Source organism: Drosophila rhopaloa, unplaced genomic scaffold (assembly GCF_018152115.1).
Source record: "Drosophila rhopaloa isolate 14029-0021.01 unplaced genomic scaffold, ASM1815211v1 contig_163, whole genome shotgun sequence".
NCBI classification, from domain to species: domain Eukaryota; kingdom Metazoa; phylum Arthropoda; class Insecta; order Diptera; family Drosophilidae; genus Drosophila; species Drosophila rhopaloa.
In genome coordinates, this window is record NW_025335043.1 from 15267977 (window position 1) to 15284629 (window position 16653).

A 16653-nucleotide genomic window follows, 5' to 3' on the forward strand; every position below is an offset into this window, starting at 1 on the left:
TATCAACGTATGCGATAAAATGAATTCACCATAGGCCAGTTAAAGAATTTCTGTTGCCACTTTTGGGTTGGCTTTTAATTCATCTGATAAACACAGCCAAAAAGGGGGAGGAAGCTTTCCCCCACTCTGAATTGTTGGGGCCAGCGAATTGTTGGGCTTAACATTTTTTCAGTGACCAAACGGCGCGGGATCCGCGAGCAACCGACTATAGAATCGAACAAGTGCCCCCCAAAAAAATCGAAATCAAAAACGAAATTCTAACTTTTAAGAACAGCACTTTGTGCTGCAAAGTTAAGCCGCTAAAACCCCCTCGAAATCAGTGATCAAAAACCATGGAGTACAATAGTATATTGCGCTCCAACTTCTCGCGCAATGAATATCGGAGATACATTTCCTTCGAACGCCAGTCGTTGGGTAGGTTTCTACTTTGAACTTGAACTTTTCCCTTCGAAGCTCTCGATCATTATACAATCCCGAAACGAAAGTAACGAAAGTTCTTATCTATCAGTTGGGTGGAACTTTGTTTTTGGTTGATAAGAGCGCAAATATTTAAGTAGTGAGTCGACCAACAACGGCCTCGAAAAATAGGGTCGTTTTCTGCAGTTTCCGTTTTAATTCCGGGCACTTTTTGGCATATTCTCTTGTCCAGTATTACGTAAAACGAGCCGTTGATAAAAAGTAACAAAACCGTGGAGCATTTTCCATGGGTATGAAGTAATTTCAGCAGGCGAAAGATAAGCTCGCCAAGGCAATTTGACTTGGCCCAGAGTATTTTGGTTTCCGATACGCTTTTCTGAAGGTATAACCACTGGAATGGAAAGTTGGTTGTATAGTTGATTGAGCAGAAAATTACTAAAATGAAACTGTAATTATTAAAGGGAATGTGAACTCATTTCATTTACATTTCTTATTACAATTTATTACAAAGGATAGGATTTTAATATTAGGATCATTAAAAAAGTAATCATAAAATATTTGTCGTATTCTAAAATTCTTTGATATTAAGATAATTATTATTCTTCGTTCAAAACTCTTCGAAATAGTTAATCAACCGAAAAAAGACATCCAATGTTTTAGCAAGTTTGTGCAATTAAGATCTAAATGTGAAACCCCAATCGGCTTGGCTTGGCTTATCTTTACGGGTCTGAAAAAATTCTACTACGTGATGAGGTGTCGAAATTTAACGATTTTGTTGGTTCTTGCGTAGAAATTCGACTGGGTAATCGCGACATTGTTCAAACGCGCTGATAGAATGTTTTAAAATTAGGAATTACGTTCGACTGAAGCGTAAACTAAAAATGAATTGCCTTGGAATGTCGCTCTAACTTTAGCAATTGTTTAGTGTTTTTTTTTATAGAAGCAATTATGTTGGCGATAACCTGTTATCTGTGAATCAATAGGTTTGCACGTCACGGGTGTGATTTCTCTATCTCATGCAAATAGTTTCCGTACTTCTCCGTATTTTCTTTTGGCCCATTATTGATTTTGGACTGTTGTCAGGTGGTTTAAACATTTCCCGTCTCTAAAAAAAATCAAAATAAATAGTAAAGCTCAACGTTTAGCGTTGCATTTGTATGACTTCGAACTAATCCGAGATTTGTTTTGTTCCATTCCCTCTACCTAGCATCACAATATGAGCCGGGAGGCTACTCCGCACTGCAAACGCCGACGCCTTCCAATCGCAACTCCGCCAACATGACCCAGCGGGACGGGATTATCAAGTTCGAGAACGAGCGGATCAAAACGCTGCAGGAGGAGCGGTTACACATCCAGAAGAAGACATTCACGAAATGGATGAACTCCTTTCTGATCAAGGTGGGTAAATAGATTTTAGAAGTAATGGAATTCATTTAGAAATTCGTTAGGTCTATCAAACATTCATTGTTTAATTTTTTGACAATTTCTGTTTACATAGATTTTGGCTTTTGAATTTGTACTAAATATATACTATCTAAATAAATTATTAAAAGTAGTCTTTTACTTAATCTATTGAAATTACGTTCCAAAGACTTTCCAATCTTCTGATAAGAAAGGAGAATTAAACTAGAAATGTTATTAACTAATAAATATTATGTGATATTTTTTTAAATTTATAAATGTATATTTTACATATTGCATTCAACATTTAAATACATTTTTGTAGGCATATTCAAACCCATAACTTGACTCATCTCGAAAATTTAAACGAAAGCGATATCGTGACACCGAAAATTATACATTCACTTGATATTTTGATTGGAAGAAATTTTAATAGCACCCTCCAATAAACGAATGCAACTCACATTTGGGCGTATTGTCTTCTTTGTAGGCCAAAATGGAGGTCGAAGACCTATTCACAGACCTGGCCGATGGCATCAAGCTGCTGAAGCTGCTGGAGATCATATCGTCGGAGAAACTGGGCAAGCCGAACAGCGGACGCATGCGCGTCCATAAAATCGAAAATGTCAACAAGAGTCTGGCATTCTTGCACACCAAGGTGAGATATAGTGTGTTGTATATATATATATGTATATGGTGGATACCTGCAGACTGGAGAGTGGAGAGTGGATAGCTCTCTACGCATTTGTAGAAAGTGCAAGTCGCGCCTGCGCAGCTGCGCGTGGCCATTGCGTGCTTTGTTTGGCTTATGAGCTCCGCGGATCTAGCTTTTGGATCTGCTGGTACATAAATGGCGGTATCTCGGGGGAAGTGAGAGGAGACGGAGTAGGAGACATGGCAAAAACTATATATTTAATTACCTTGCCTGGGCCCCCCGACTTTTCTTGGCAATTTCTGAAATATTTGCATACTTTCTAATGCATTTTTTTCTCCAGCTCACTTCGCTTGGCACATTTTCCACCACACATCCACGTACTTTCTTTGCACCTCTCGTGTGCATTTGATTTTAATTGTGCAAAGCGGACAGCTTAGCGTGCGACATAGTTTCGTATCTTCTTGTTTAGTCAGAGGCCCCTGTACTAATCCAATTAGAAGCAATTAAAACGCTGCAATTTGTCCCATTGCCCAACTAATTCACTTTGTTTCTTAAGCGCCTGCAGTGAAAGTTTTTCGGTTTTACTTTTCACCACTTCATTTCGTATTTTATTTGTTTTTCGGGCTTGTCTCATGTGTGTGACATGGGTATTGAGTGCATTTTAATTGGTTTTTAGGCCTGAAAGAAGCCCGTTCGAAAGATTTACGCATGGAGGATCTCTGGGGACCCATTGAAGCGTTCAGGGGAGCACGACTCTCGGAATTCCCAGTCACCATTGGGAGAGCCAAGTGGCGTAGCTGCGCAATAAACCTCGACATACCAGAAAACTTCCCAAAGAGTCTATTAAACAATACTGATTCTCGCGAAAGAGTAAATGTTCGCCTAAGGCTATTTTTTTGAAAATACAATACTATTCCCTAGAGAATTTGGATTTTAGATTTGAATAATGGGTTAGTTTTTCAGTTTCCTCCAAAAATTAGCATTGAACAATCTTATATATATTCAAGGAACGCCCTGTTTGTCGTGCTTCACATTTCATGTCGTTAATCTATAAATCAAAAGCCTGTTCAAAAATTTAAGTCAATTTGTAAGTCTAATTATAGTATTTATCTCCAAAAAACGCCCCCATTTCCTTTATAATATCCTCCATTGGGTAAAATCATTAAATAAAATAAGAAACCTAGAAATCCAGATCGTTGAATTTTAAATTCCATCTTGAATAAGGTATTTCCCAGTAAATGGTAATTTTTACCTAGGCCATAAATCAGCAGCCAATCGCTGACCACTTTGTAGCTATGATAATGTGATTTAGATTTGTATCAGCTAGTAACTCAAGCATTCTTCGCTGAGATTATCACGGGAGTTACTTGACCCACTATAAATGCAAATGACAGTCAGGCGACCCACATGAACCCGCGGGAGGTCAAGCACCTCCACCTGATAATGCGTGACTTTCTGGACAGGCACAGACCCAGTTTGTCGGTGTATCGGTATCTGTTTCCGTGGGTTGTGGAACTCTTGGTAACCCAATATGCAGCTTACCCACTCCACGCTCCACACTCCACAGTCAACAAATGGAAATTGAAAGAAATGCCGAAGAGATAGTGTGGAGAATGGAAATAATGCATATGATGGTTTCTTTTTCAGGTCCGTCTGGAGTCCATTGGTGCTGAGGACATTGTCGATGGCAACCCCCGTCTCATCCTGGGTCTCATCTGGACCATCATTCTGCGGTTTCAGATTCAGGAAATTGAAATCGATGTGGTAAGGTGTCCCATTTAAAATTGAATAATAAGAGTACTAAAAATATATTTTAATTTAGGATGAGGAAAACGAGTCCAGCGAGAAGCGTTCCGCCAAAGATGCGCTGCTCTTGTGGTGCCAGCGCAAGACGCATGGCTATCCGGGCGTCAATATCACGGACTTCACCAACTCCTGGCGCTCCGGCCTGGGCTTCAATGCGCTCATCCATTCGCACCGGCCCGATCTATTCGAGTACAGTACCATCGTCAATTCGAAGAACTCCAACCTGGACAATCTTAATCACGCCTTCGACACGGCCGCCAATGAGTTGGGCATTCCAAGGTGAGGATCTTGAGGGTCTTTATATTAATTTGAGGTTTTATGTTTTCGAGAAAAACACTACGTATTTGTATCAACAAATTAGAGTTTCGCACTTTTAGTTTCTCATAACTAAAACCTATAATTTGTGGGAGTATACTAAATTAACTGACTTTAATGGAATTAACTCGTAGATATAATCAATGATTAAAAGGAATTGCCTTAATGCGATATCGATTTATTGTTTATTTTATAGCATTTAATTTTAGCACCCCTATTGAAAATATATCAATGAAATTAATTTCCAAATTCGTTTTTCAGCCTGCTCGATGCGGAGGACATTGACTCTGCCCGGCCGGATGAGAAGTCGATCTTGACCTATGTGGCCTCCTACTATCACACCTTTGCACGCATGAAGAACGAGCAGAAGAGCGGCAAGCGCATAGCGAATGTAAGTATTCAGGGGCATATTCAGATGCGGATGCCATTGGCAGAGTCCCATCGCCTCTGGAAATCGCTGCAGCGTAACGGTGTCCCACAGTTAACGCTCTACTTCACAATGGATTGGCCCCCGATCGGATTCGGATTCGTATTCAGATTCGTATTCCTATTCGGGTGGGGTCCAGACCTAAACCTAGAAAGTTGCTCAACCAGCTCTCTTTTTTTCTCAATCTCCCCCAGATTGTTGGCCAGCTGATGGATGCCGATCGCAAGAAGATGCAGTACGAGGGTCTGACCACAAACCTGCTGAGCTGGATCCGCCAGAAGACGCTGGAGCTGGAGCAACGCGACCTGCCCAACTCGCTGGAGGGCATCCAGCGGGAACTGCTGGCCTTCAAGGAGTACCGCACCATTGAGAAGCCACCCAAGTGAGTAGGGGTTCATGACCAGCCGGAAATGGTTCACCAGTATACCTCAATTTTAATGATGATTTTCGCTTTTATAGATACAAGGAGCGCAGCGAGATCGAGGCGTTATACTTCACCATCAACACCCTGCTGAAGGCTCTGAATCAGCCGCCTTATAATCCCCAGGATGGGCAGTTGGTCAACGACATCGAGAAAGCCTGGCAGATCCTGGAGTACGCCGAACATCACCGCGAGGTGGCCTTGCGCGAGGAACTCCTCCGCCAGGAGAAACTGGAGCAGCTGAACTACAAGTTCGAGAAGAAGTCGGTTCTGCGAGAGGGCTATCTCAAGGAGATGATCCAAGTGCTGTCCGATCCGCGCTACCTGCGCCAAGTGGATGCCACTCTCAAGAAGCACGAGGCCATCTCCGCGGACATCCTCGCCCGAGTGGAGCGATTCAATGACCTGACCGCCATGGCCGAGGAGTTGGACAGGGAGAACTACCATGGCAAGGAGCGAGTGCGTCGCCGTGAGCAGGAGGTGATGGCCAAGTGGCGCCAGTTGCTGGAGCTGCTAGAGAACCAGCGGCTGAACCTCTCCCAGATGAGCAACCTGATGAATCTGCTCCGCGAGATTGCCAGCACCACAGAAGCAGTGAGGGAGTTGCAGCAACAGTTCGCCTCCGAGGATGTGGGTCCTCATCTCCTGGGAGTGGAGGAACTGCTGCAGGCCCATTCGCTGCAGGAGCTGCAGGTGAATACCTACGGAGAGACCCTCAAGAGATTCAACCGCCAGGCCCTTCCCTACAAGAGCTCCGAGCACAAGGACGCAGCTTTGCTGGCCCAACGCCTTGGGGATCTGGAGGAAGCCTACTCGGAACTGCTGCGTCGTTCGGCGGCGAGAAGAGCTCGCCTGGAGGAGGCCCGAAACTTCCATCACTTCATGGAGGACTATGACAACGAGGAATCCTGGCTGGTGGACAAGCAGCGCATCTGCAAAACGGGCATCACCGCCAAGGATCTGCGGGCAGTGCTCTCGCTGCAGCAGAAACACAAGGCTCTGGAGGATGAGATCAAGTCAAGGAAACCCAAATCCGGTCAGATGTCGGACGCGGGCAAGCGGCTGATCGGCGAGGAGCACCCCCGCTCCTCGGAGATCCAGAGCAGAATCGATTCGCTGGCGGAGCACTGGCAGGCTTTGGAGGCTCTGGTGGAGCTGCGTCGTCGCCAGTTGGAGGATGCCGCCGAGGCCTATCAATTCTACACGGATGCCAATGAGGCCGAATCCTGGCTGAACGAGAAGATGGCCCTGGTCAATTCACGGGACTATGGCAACGACGAGCCCTCGGCTCAGGCCTTGCTCCAGCGTCATCGCGATTTGCAGGGTGAACTAAATGCCTATTCCGGGGATATCCTGAATCTAAACCAGCAGGCTGATAAGCTGATCAAGGCGGGCATTTGCACGTTGGAGTTATCTGCTGTGGAGCCGGAACTCCCAGAAGTCGAGCAAGAGGAGTGGGTCAACGAAACCCGTCTCGTGCCCAAGGAAGTGTGGGAGGACGAGTGGGTGGAGAAGCTGGAGCACAAGAAAGTCACCGAGACGAAGCTTCTGCCGCATGTTAAATCCCTCTTCCCATTCGAAGGGCAGGGCATGAAGATGGACAAGGGCGAGGTGATGCTACTGAAGTCCAAGACCAACGACGACTGGTGGTGTGTGCGCAAGGACAACGGAGTGGAGGGATTCGTGCCCGCCAACTATGTGAGAGAGGTTGAACCCCGACCAGTGGCCTGCATTGTTCCCAAAGCCGAAAAGGTCAAGTCCCTGCAGAAGGTGAAGAAGACCATTCTGGTGCGCCAGGTGGTGCCCGTGAAGAGGATCAAACCCGTGAGCGTGGCACCCAAGCCCCTCGTCCAGAGGAGAACCTCCACCCAGAGCATCAACGAGAATGCCGACAGCGTGGAGAAGCGTCAGCAGAGGATCAACCAGACCTACGACGAACTGCAGGAGATGGCCCAGAAACGCCATGCCCTCCTGGAGGACTCCATCCACCTGTTTGGCTTCTATCGCGAGTGCGACGATTTCGAGAAGTGGATGAAGGAGAAGGAGCGCATGATCAAGTCGGATGAGGGCGAGGGCGTGGACAATGCCAAGCGCAAGTTCGAGAAGTTCATCACCGATCTCTCCGCTGCCTCGAAGAGGGTTGAGGAGATCGACGGCGCCGTGGACACCTTCCGGCGACAGGGTCACTCGCAGCTGGACAAGATCATCGCCCGTCAGCGGCAGATCCACCAGATTTGGCAGCGCCTGAACAATGCCAAGGCTCAAAGGGAAAAGAGCTTGGAGGGCGCCTCCAGTGTGGAGCTGTTCAACCGAACCTGCGACGAAGCCAAGGTCTGGATGAGTGAGAAGATGCTGCAGCTGGACACCGCTGTCATCACTCCCGATCTCAGGACTGTGCAAGCCCTGCAGCGACGTCATCAGAATTTGGAGCGGGAACTGGCTCCCGTCGAGGATAAGGTTAACAGGGTGACCTACCTGGGCAACTCGGTGAAGAACGCCTATCCGGCGGAGAAGGACAATGTGAATGCCCGCCAGCAGGAAGTCCAGGACATGTGGCAGCAGGTCCAGCAGCGTGGCAGTGATCTGCGCAACCGCATCGAAAGCGAGGTGGGCCAGCAGATCTTCAACAACAGTGCCAAGGTACTTCTGGCCTGGATCGACTCCGTCAAGGATCAGCTGAATGCCGATGAGTCTGCACGAGATGTGGAGACGGCCAACAATCTGCTGAAGAAACACAACGACCTGGGCGATGATATCCGAGCCCATGATACCGAGTTCGTGGAGGTCATCCAGTTGGGCAAGCAGTTGTCCGATGGCAAACCCCACATGGCGGAAACGGTGGCCGTGATTGAGCGCCTAAAGGCCGAACAGGATGCCATCCATCGCGGCTGGGCCGAGAAGCAGAAGTGGCTGCTGCAGTGCGTCGAGCTGCAGATGTTCAACCGTGAGGCGGACAAGATCGATGCCACCACCAAGAGCCACGAGGCCTTCCTGGAGTACAACAACCTGGGGGTGAGTTGTAGCTGGGTTCTGTCTGGGTATTATGAACACTAATGGGTTCTTATTCTTTCAGTCCTCTCTGGATGAAGTGGAGGCCATTCTGAAGCGCCATCTGGACTTTGAGAAGAGCCTGATGGCTCAGGACAAGATCCTCAAGGGTTTCTCGGACAATGCTGACAAGCTGATTGCCAATGATCATTACGACTCTAAATAGTAAGTGTCCTTTACTTCAAAAATCGAATTTGATCAAAATTAATCCATTTAATGATTATTCTGTAACTATTTTATTTGTCGCTCAATAATAGTGATATTTTTCTTGTGTGATATATTAGATGAATATTATTTATTATCAAAATCATGATCGTTTTTGTTCATTGCTAAACAGAATATATGTCTACATTATATATATATGTAATTCAAATCTAACCATTTCTTAATTTTTTAGCATCGGAGAACGCCGTAGTCAGGTTTTGGGCAAGCGCAAGGCTGTCAAGGATCGCGCCTTCGAGAGGAAACGTCTTCTGCAGGCCTCCAAGGACTTCCACAAGTTCGCCGCCGAGGCTGACGACCTCAAAGTGTGGCTCCAGGACAAGACCAGGATTGCAGGCGACGAGAACTACCGGGATCTAAGCAATCTCCCCCGCAAACTCCAAAAACACCAGGCCTTCGAGCGTGAACTGCGTGCCAATGAGGGTCAACTGAGAAATGTGACCAAGGATGGACAAGCCCTAGTCCAGGCTGGAAATCGAGTGCCCGAGGTGGAGGCCCGGGTGGCCGATCTGAACAAGCGCTGGAAGGATCTACTCACCCTCTCCGAGGACAAGGGTCGCAAACTGGAGCAGGCTGCATCCCAGCGAGAACACAACCGTGCCCTGGAGGATGCCAAAAAGAAGGTGGATGAACTGGATTCTGCTCTCCGAAGTGGAGATGTGGGCAACGATCTGCGCAGCTGCAAGGATCTGATCAACAAGCAGCAAATCCTCGAGTCGGAGATCACCATCTGGGATCAGAAGGTGGCGGAGCTGGTGTCCACGGGCGACGACATGGCCCACGAGGGTCACTTCAATGCCCAGAACATCGAGACCGAAACCAAGGAGCTGCAGCAGCGCTTCAAGGACCTTAGGGATCCCACCCAGCGCAGGAGGGCCAAGTTGGAGGAGAGCTTGAACTACCACAAGTTTGTGTTCGAACTGGACTCGGAGTTCCAGTGGATCAACGATCACCTGCCGGCAGCCAAGTCCAATGAGCTGGGACAGAATCTGCACCAGGCTCAGTCGCTGCACAAGAAGCACAAGAAGTTGGAGGCCGAGATCAAGGGTCACCAGACGGTGATCAACAAGGCTTTGTTGGCGGGCCAAAATCTAATCGCCCAGCAGCATCCGGAGCGGGAGCAGGTGGAACGTCTCTGCCAACAGCTGGAGCAGGCCTGGCAGGATCTAGAGCGCCACTGCGGCGAACGATCCCGCAAGCTGGACATGTCCCTGAAGGCCCAGCAGTATCTGTTCGACGCCGGCGAGATCGAGTCCTGGCTGGGTGAGCGTAACAATGCCCTGCGATCCACGGAATACGGCCGGGATCGCGATTCCGCGGCCAAGTTGCTCACCAAGCACAAGACCATCGAGCTGGAGCTGGACACTTACTCCGGCATCGTCACCGAAATGGGACACAGCTGCGCCGCCATGGTGGCCGCCAATCATCCGGACAGCAAGGTCCTGGCCGCCAAGCAGCAGCTGATCGAGAAGATGCTGAAATCCCTGCACAAGCTGGCTTCCCAGCGACAGGGTCGCCTTATGGAGAGTCTGTACAAGCACGAGTACTTCCTCGAGTCAGACGAGGTGGAGCAATGGATCCGCGAGCAGGAGCAGGCCGCCTCTTCAGAGGATTACGGCCAGGACTTTGAGCACTTGCAGCTGTTGCAGAACAAGTTCGATGACTTGAAACACCGTGTGGAAGTTGGAGCAGATCGAGTGGATCAGTGTGAATTGCTGGCCAAGAAGCTAATCGATTCGGAGAGCCCTTATGCCAACGAGGTGGAGAAGCGACAGGAACAACTGAGGTGAGTAGGGGGAAAAGGCTATTATTAGTAGAAATTTTATCGTGGAATAAGAAAAGGAAGTAAAATTCAAAATAAAAGATTTGTAATAACATACATTTTAAACAAATTTAAAGCGGCTTCGATAATAGAACAAAAGACGGTATACAAAATGAAAGAATTAAAATAAGTTATCCTAAAAGCAGAACTATTAAAACAACACATGATTTTTATACTAATTATTCTCGATTGTCCCGTGTAGAACTTCCTGGGAGAACCTCCTGCAACAACTCAACCAGAGGGAACAAAAGCTCCATGCCGCCGGCGAGATTCACCGTTTCCATCGGGATGTGGCCGAGGCTCTATTCCGCATTCAGGACAAGAATGCCGCCCTTTCCCAAGAACTGGGCAAGGATTTGAACTCAGCTTTGGCTCTCCTTCGCAAACACGAGGGCTTCGAGAACGATCTGGTGGCCCTGGAGGCACAACTGCAAGTCCTAGTGGAGGATTCTGTGCGCCTGCAGGCCAAGTATCCATCAAATGCCGCTGCAATTGCCCAGCAACAGGACAAGGTGGTGGCTGCCTGGAATGACCTCAAGGAACGGTCCACCGCTCGCGGGGATCGTCTGGCTGCCAGCTCAGACCTACAGACCTTCCTCACCGATGTCAGGGACATAGTCTCCTGGTCCTCCAATCTGCGTGCTGCCCTCCAGGCGGAGGAGCATGTAAGCGATGCCGCTGGAGCCACTGCGCTGAAGATCCAACACGATGCCATCTACGGGGAAATCGAGGCCAGGGAGGATAAGTTCCGGTACCTCAACGAACTGAGTGACTCCATGGTCCAAACGGGACACTATGCCGCCGCCGATGTGGAGGAGAAGTGTGCTGCCATGTTGGATGAGCGCCAGAAACTGCATGCTGCCTGGAACAAGAAGAAGATCATGCTAGAGCAGAAGATCGATCTGTTCTGTTTCCTGCGCGATGCCAAGCAGATTGACAACCTCTCCAGCTCCCAGCAGGCGGCACTTAGTAGCTCCGACTTTGGCCAGACGGTGGAGGATGTGCAGAACCAGATCAGGAAGCACGACGAGTTCGAGCGACTGATTCAGACCCAAGAGGAGAAGGTGGCCCTGCTCCAGGAGCACGGTCGCAAGCTGATCGAGCAGCGCCACTACGACAGCGCCAATATCCAGACGATTCTCCAGGGAGTCCTCGCTCGCCGCCAGAAGGTCAAGGACCTGTGTGCCGTGCGTCGCTACAAGCTGGAGGATGCCCTCCTGTACGCTAAGTTCGTAAGGGATTGCGCCGAGGCGGAGTCCTGGATCAATGAGAAGCAGAAGAAACTGGAGGCCGATGCAGCCAGCTATGCCGAGGTGACCAATCTAGATGAGAAGATCAAGAAGCTGCAAAAGCACCAGGCCTTCCAGGCCGAGGTGGCCGCCAATCAGGGTCGCATCCAGGAGATCCAAGACACTGGGGTGATTCTCCTCAGCAAGCAGCACGAATCGTCGCCGGAGATCAAGCTGGCCATCGAAAGGGTGCTCCAAGCCTGGCAGGGATTGCTGGCGGAGCTGGAGCAGCGTGGCAGGGGACTGGAAGAGGCCCAAGACAGCCTGGAGTTCAACAACCAGCTGGACAAGATCGAAGCCTGGATCCGTGACAAGGAGATGATGGTGCAGGCTAGTGACACAGGACGCGATTTGGAGCACTGCAATGCTTTGATGAGGAAACTGGACGACGTGGATTCGGACATGAGGGTGGACGACCAGCGGGTGAAGCATATCAACCAGCTGGCCGACAAGCTCATCAACCAGGCTCAGGTTCCAGCGGATACCCAGAGTGTGGACAAGCGGCGAAAGGACTTCAACTACAACTGGCGGCAGCTCCAAGGAGCACTCAATGCTTATCGAGCTTTGCTGGGCGGAGCCAACGAAATCCATGTCTTCAACCGCGATGTAGATGATACGGCGGAGAGAATTGCGGAGAAGTCTCTGGCCATGAGTTCCACCGATACTGGCAGAGATTTGGCCGCGGTGGAAGCCCTAATCCGCAGGGAGGAAGCTCTGGAGAGGGACATGTCCGCCGTTAAGCTGAAGATCGATCAGCACGAAACGGCCGCCGATTTCTTGATCAAGAAGTATCCGGAACGTGGCGCCCAGCATATCGAGAGGAAACTGGAGGAGCTGCACAAATCCTGGGGCAATCTGCAGGCCTTGTCCGTGAAGAGGCAGAGCATCCTGAACGAGGCCTACCTGGCTCACAAGTTCGTCTCGGACGTTAAGGAACTGGAACTCTGGGTCAACGACATGATCAAGAAGATGAACAATACCCAGGCGCCATCCACGATCAACGATTGCGAGACTCAGTTGGAGTTGCACCAGGAGCGCAAGGTGGAGATCGAGGGCAGGGAGGAGGCCTTCGCTGGACTGAAGCAGCAGGGTGACCAGTTGTCCACCAGACCGCAGCAACAGCAGCCGGAGAATGTGCGCCGGTACCTCCTCGTTCTGGAGGAACTGCATCAAACGCTGAACGAAGCCTGGAGCGAGAGGGCCAGGGATCTGACCGAGGCCCATCAACTGCAGCTGTTCAAGGCCCAAGTGGAGCAGGTGGAGATTTGGTTGGCCAACAAGGAGGCCTTCCTCAACAACGACGATCTGGGTGATTCCTACACAGCCGTGGAAAGGCTGCTCAAGAAGCACGATGCCTTCGAGAAGCTGCTTCACGCCGATCACGTGGACACCCTGCAGAAGTTCGCCAACAGTATCCTCGAGGGTGAGCCCAAGGATGCGGATCTAATCCGCGAGAAACTGGCCTATATCCTGAGGAGGAAGCAGAAACTGCTGGAACTATCGGAGGAACGGAAGCAGCGGCTGACGCAGTCACTCCAATTGCAGGAGTTCCTGCGAAGCCTCTACGAGATCGATCGCTGGCTGGTGCAGAAGCTTCAAGTGGCCCTGGATGAGAACTACCGGGAACCCAGTAATCTGCAGAGCAAGATTCAGAAACACGCTGCCTTCGACGCCGAGTTGTTGAGTAACTCTCCTCGTGTCCAGTCGGTGATCCACGAGGGTGAACGCCTCATTCGTGGCGAGCACTTTGCCAAGGACGAGATTGCCCAACAGGTGCAGTTGCTCGAGGGAGATTGGCTCAAGCTGAAGGGCGCATCGCAGACCAAAAAGGATAAGCTCCAGCAGGCCTACGATGCCTTGGCCTTCAGCCGGAGTGTGGATGAGTTTAACAACTGGATGGACGAAGTGGAACTGCAGTTGAGTAGCGAGGATTATGGCAAGGACCTAGCTGCCGTTAGCAATCTCCTGAAGAAGCACGAACGCCTGGAGGCGGATGTGGCCCATCATGGCGAGTTGGCCGAGCAGTTGAAGCAGAAGGACGAGCAGTTCTTCCAGGCGGATCACTTCCTGCGTCATGAAATCCACGAGAGAGCCACCATCAGTATCCGTAGGTACAATACCCTCCACGAACCGTTGGGCATTCGAAGGGAGAACCTGGAGGACTCCCTAAGCCTGCAGCAGTTCCTGCGGGATGCCGAGGATGAACTGCAATGGCTGGCGGAGAAGCAACTGATTGCGGGTTCCCAGGATCTGGGCACCAGTCTTCTGTCCGTGCAAGGCCTCCAAAAGAAGCACAATTCTCTGGAGGCGGAACTCACCTCGCAGGAACCCTTGATCCAGGCGCTCCTACAGAGAGGTCAGCAGATGATCCGGGACAATCACTTTGCCAGCGAGCAGTTGCAATACAAATCGGAATTGCTGCAGAAGCAGCTCGTCCAGCTAAGGGACTTGGCCGCCATTAGACGCCTCCGCCTTCTGGACGCCGTGGAGAGTCAGCTGTTCTATGTGGAGGCCAACGAGGCCGATGCCTGGATGCGGGAGAAGCGTCCGGTGTTGGCCAGCAGCGATTACGGCCGGGATGAGGTCTCCGTTCAGGGTCACCAGAAGAAGCTGGAGGTCCTGCAAAGAGAACTGACCGCCTTCAAGCCCTCGATTGAAAAGGTGGCCAAACTGGCCACTGGCTTAATAGAGCGTAATCACTTTGATAGCGCCAACATTGCGGAGAAGAATGGGCAGGTGGGTCAGCAGTACGAGGATCTTCTGCGTTTGTCCAAGGAGCGGGAGCTCAGACTCGGCGAGTGCAAGAAGCTGTTCGAGTACCTGCGGGAAACGGAGGAACTCCACGAGTGGGTGGGCGACCAGATGGCCGTCACCGCCAGCGAAGATTACGGCGAAGATGTGGAGCATGTGGAACAGCTCATCCTGGCCTTTGAATCCTTCGTTTCCAACTTGAATGCCAACGAGGCGAGGGTGGAGGCCTGCTTGGAACGCGGCGATCGCCTCATCCAGGAGAACAATCCCTACAGGAGCTCCATTAAATCGAAACGCGACGAAACAAAGCAACTTTGGGAGGAGCTCAAGGATCTGGTGCACGCTCGCCAGGATGCCTTGGCTGGAGCCAAGCAGGTCCACGTCTACGATCGTGTGGCGGATGAAACCATTCAGCTGATCAACGAGAAGGATGCCTCGCTCATCTCGGAGGATTACGGCCAGGACTTGGAGAGCATCCAGGCCTTGGGCAGGAAACACCAGGTGTTCGAGTCCGAGTTAGTGGGCATCCAGGGACAGGTGGACTCCGTCCTGGCAGAGGCTGTTAAGTTGGGTGAGATCTACCCCGATGCCAAGGAACACATTGAGGTCAAACGGGATGAGACGGTGGAGGCCTGGACGGATCTTAAGGAGAAGACTGGAGCCAGGAAGAACAAGCTCAGCCAAGCGGAGCAGCTGCAGTCCTACTATGATGAGTACCGCGATCTGATCGCCTGGATCAACGAGATGCTGGCCAAGATCACTGCCCCCGAACTGGCCACCAGTGTGGCGGGAGCAGAGCTCTTGCTGGCCAGCACCAAGGATCACGACACGGAGATCCGTGCTAGGGATGAAACGTTCGCCAAGTTCGCCGCCAACGGCCAGCAGTTGATCAAGGAGAAGCACTTCCTGGCCCACGAAGTGGAGGACAAGATCAAGGTTCTGCAAGCGCGCCACGAACTCCTGAAGCATACGCTCCGCAAGCGTCGCGAGATCTACGAACTCAACCTGGACACGCAACTATTCCTGAAGGACGCCGAGATCCTGGAACAATGGATCAGCAGTCGCGAGCCCCAGCTCAAGGATGCCAAGCTGGGAGACTCCATTCCCCAAGTTGAGGATCTTCTGCGGCGGCACGAGGACTTTGAGAAGACAGTGGCCGCCCAGGAGGAGAAGTTCCAGGCCATCAAGAGGATAACGCTGCTGGAGCAGCTCTTCCGTCACCAGCTTGAGCAGGAGAAGATCAGCAAGCTGCAGGAGAAGGAGCGTCTGGAGAAGGAGCGACTGGAGCAACTGAAGCAGCGGGAACTGCAGCGCTTGGCGGATGAGCGGAGGCGAGCGGAGAAGCAGCACGAGCATCGCCAGAACGCGGCGTCGCAGGAGAAGACCCCGATCTTCTCCTCGCCCATGGTGACTCCCGCACAGACCAGTGGTCCGCAATCCCCTGCCTTGGGTCAGGCCCAGTTGAGGCCACCGTTTGGAGACGAAAACGAGCACCTGGCCCTGCAGAAGAGCAGCTCCAGTGGAATGTTTGGCGACCGGCTGCGACGTGGATCCGCCGATGCGAATGTGAAGCGGGCGGAGAGCATGAAGGTGCAGCCCAAGCAGGCCAAGCGTACGCCATCATTCACCACCAGGAGGCGGGCTCAGTCGTTCAGGAAGAACCAGAAGGGCGAGGGATTCGACCTGCCGCCCGTTGAGATCCAGGGAAGTCTGGAGCGCAAGCATGGCTTGCAATCCGGCGGAAAGAAGGCTCCCGTGCGATCCTGGAAGCAGTTCCACACTGTTCTCTGTGGACAGCTGGTGTGCTTCTTCAAGGACGAGAACGACTTCCTGCAACAGAAGACCGCCACTGCTCCGGTGAACATCCTGGGTGCCAAGTGCGAGCGGGCTGAGGACTACACCAAGAAGAAGTACGTCTTCCGGCTTAGACTGCCCGACGGATCGGAATTCCTGTTCGAAGCTCCCTCACTAGACATCCTGAACGACTGGGTGCGCAAGATATCGTTCCACGCCAGTCTGCCGCCCAACATGCAGCTTCTGAGCTACGACGAGTCCATGAAGGTAATATATCTTGGATAT

At 50.9% G+C, this 16653-nt stretch overlaps 1 protein-coding gene across 6 annotated transcripts in view; it reads left to right on the forward strand.

Moving 5' to 3' along the window:
* Positions 1 to 16653, forward strand: part of LOC108041963 (spectrin beta chain, non-erythrocytic 5) — a 32909-nt gene that overhangs the window by 13779 nt on the left and 2477 nt on the right. For 4 of the 6 annotated variants that reach the window (XM_017120037.2, XM_017120038.2, XM_017120040.2 and 1 more), the window contains exons 1-11: positions 191 to 414; positions 1625 to 1815; positions 2309 to 2476; positions 4121 to 4237; positions 4296 to 4558; positions 4856 to 4985; positions 5216 to 5403; positions 5481 to 8454; positions 8516 to 8655; positions 8888 to 10498; positions 10737 to 16635. In XM_017120037.2, coding sequence (XP_016975526.1) covers positions 333 to 414; positions 1625 to 1815; positions 2309 to 2476; positions 4121 to 4237; positions 4296 to 4558; positions 4856 to 4985; positions 5216 to 5403; positions 5481 to 8454; positions 8516 to 8655; positions 8888 to 10498; positions 10737 to 16635 — 11763 coding nt within the window. In that variant the 5' untranslated portion in view covers positions 191 to 332. Of the gene's footprint in view, positions 1 to 190; positions 415 to 1624; positions 1816 to 2308; positions 2477 to 4120; positions 4238 to 4295; positions 4559 to 4855; positions 4986 to 5215; positions 5404 to 5480; positions 8455 to 8515; positions 8656 to 8887; positions 10499 to 10736; positions 16636 to 16653 lie in introns of those variants that run through there. The other 2 variants (XM_044458106.1, XM_044458107.1) reach the window with 1 other exon arrangement.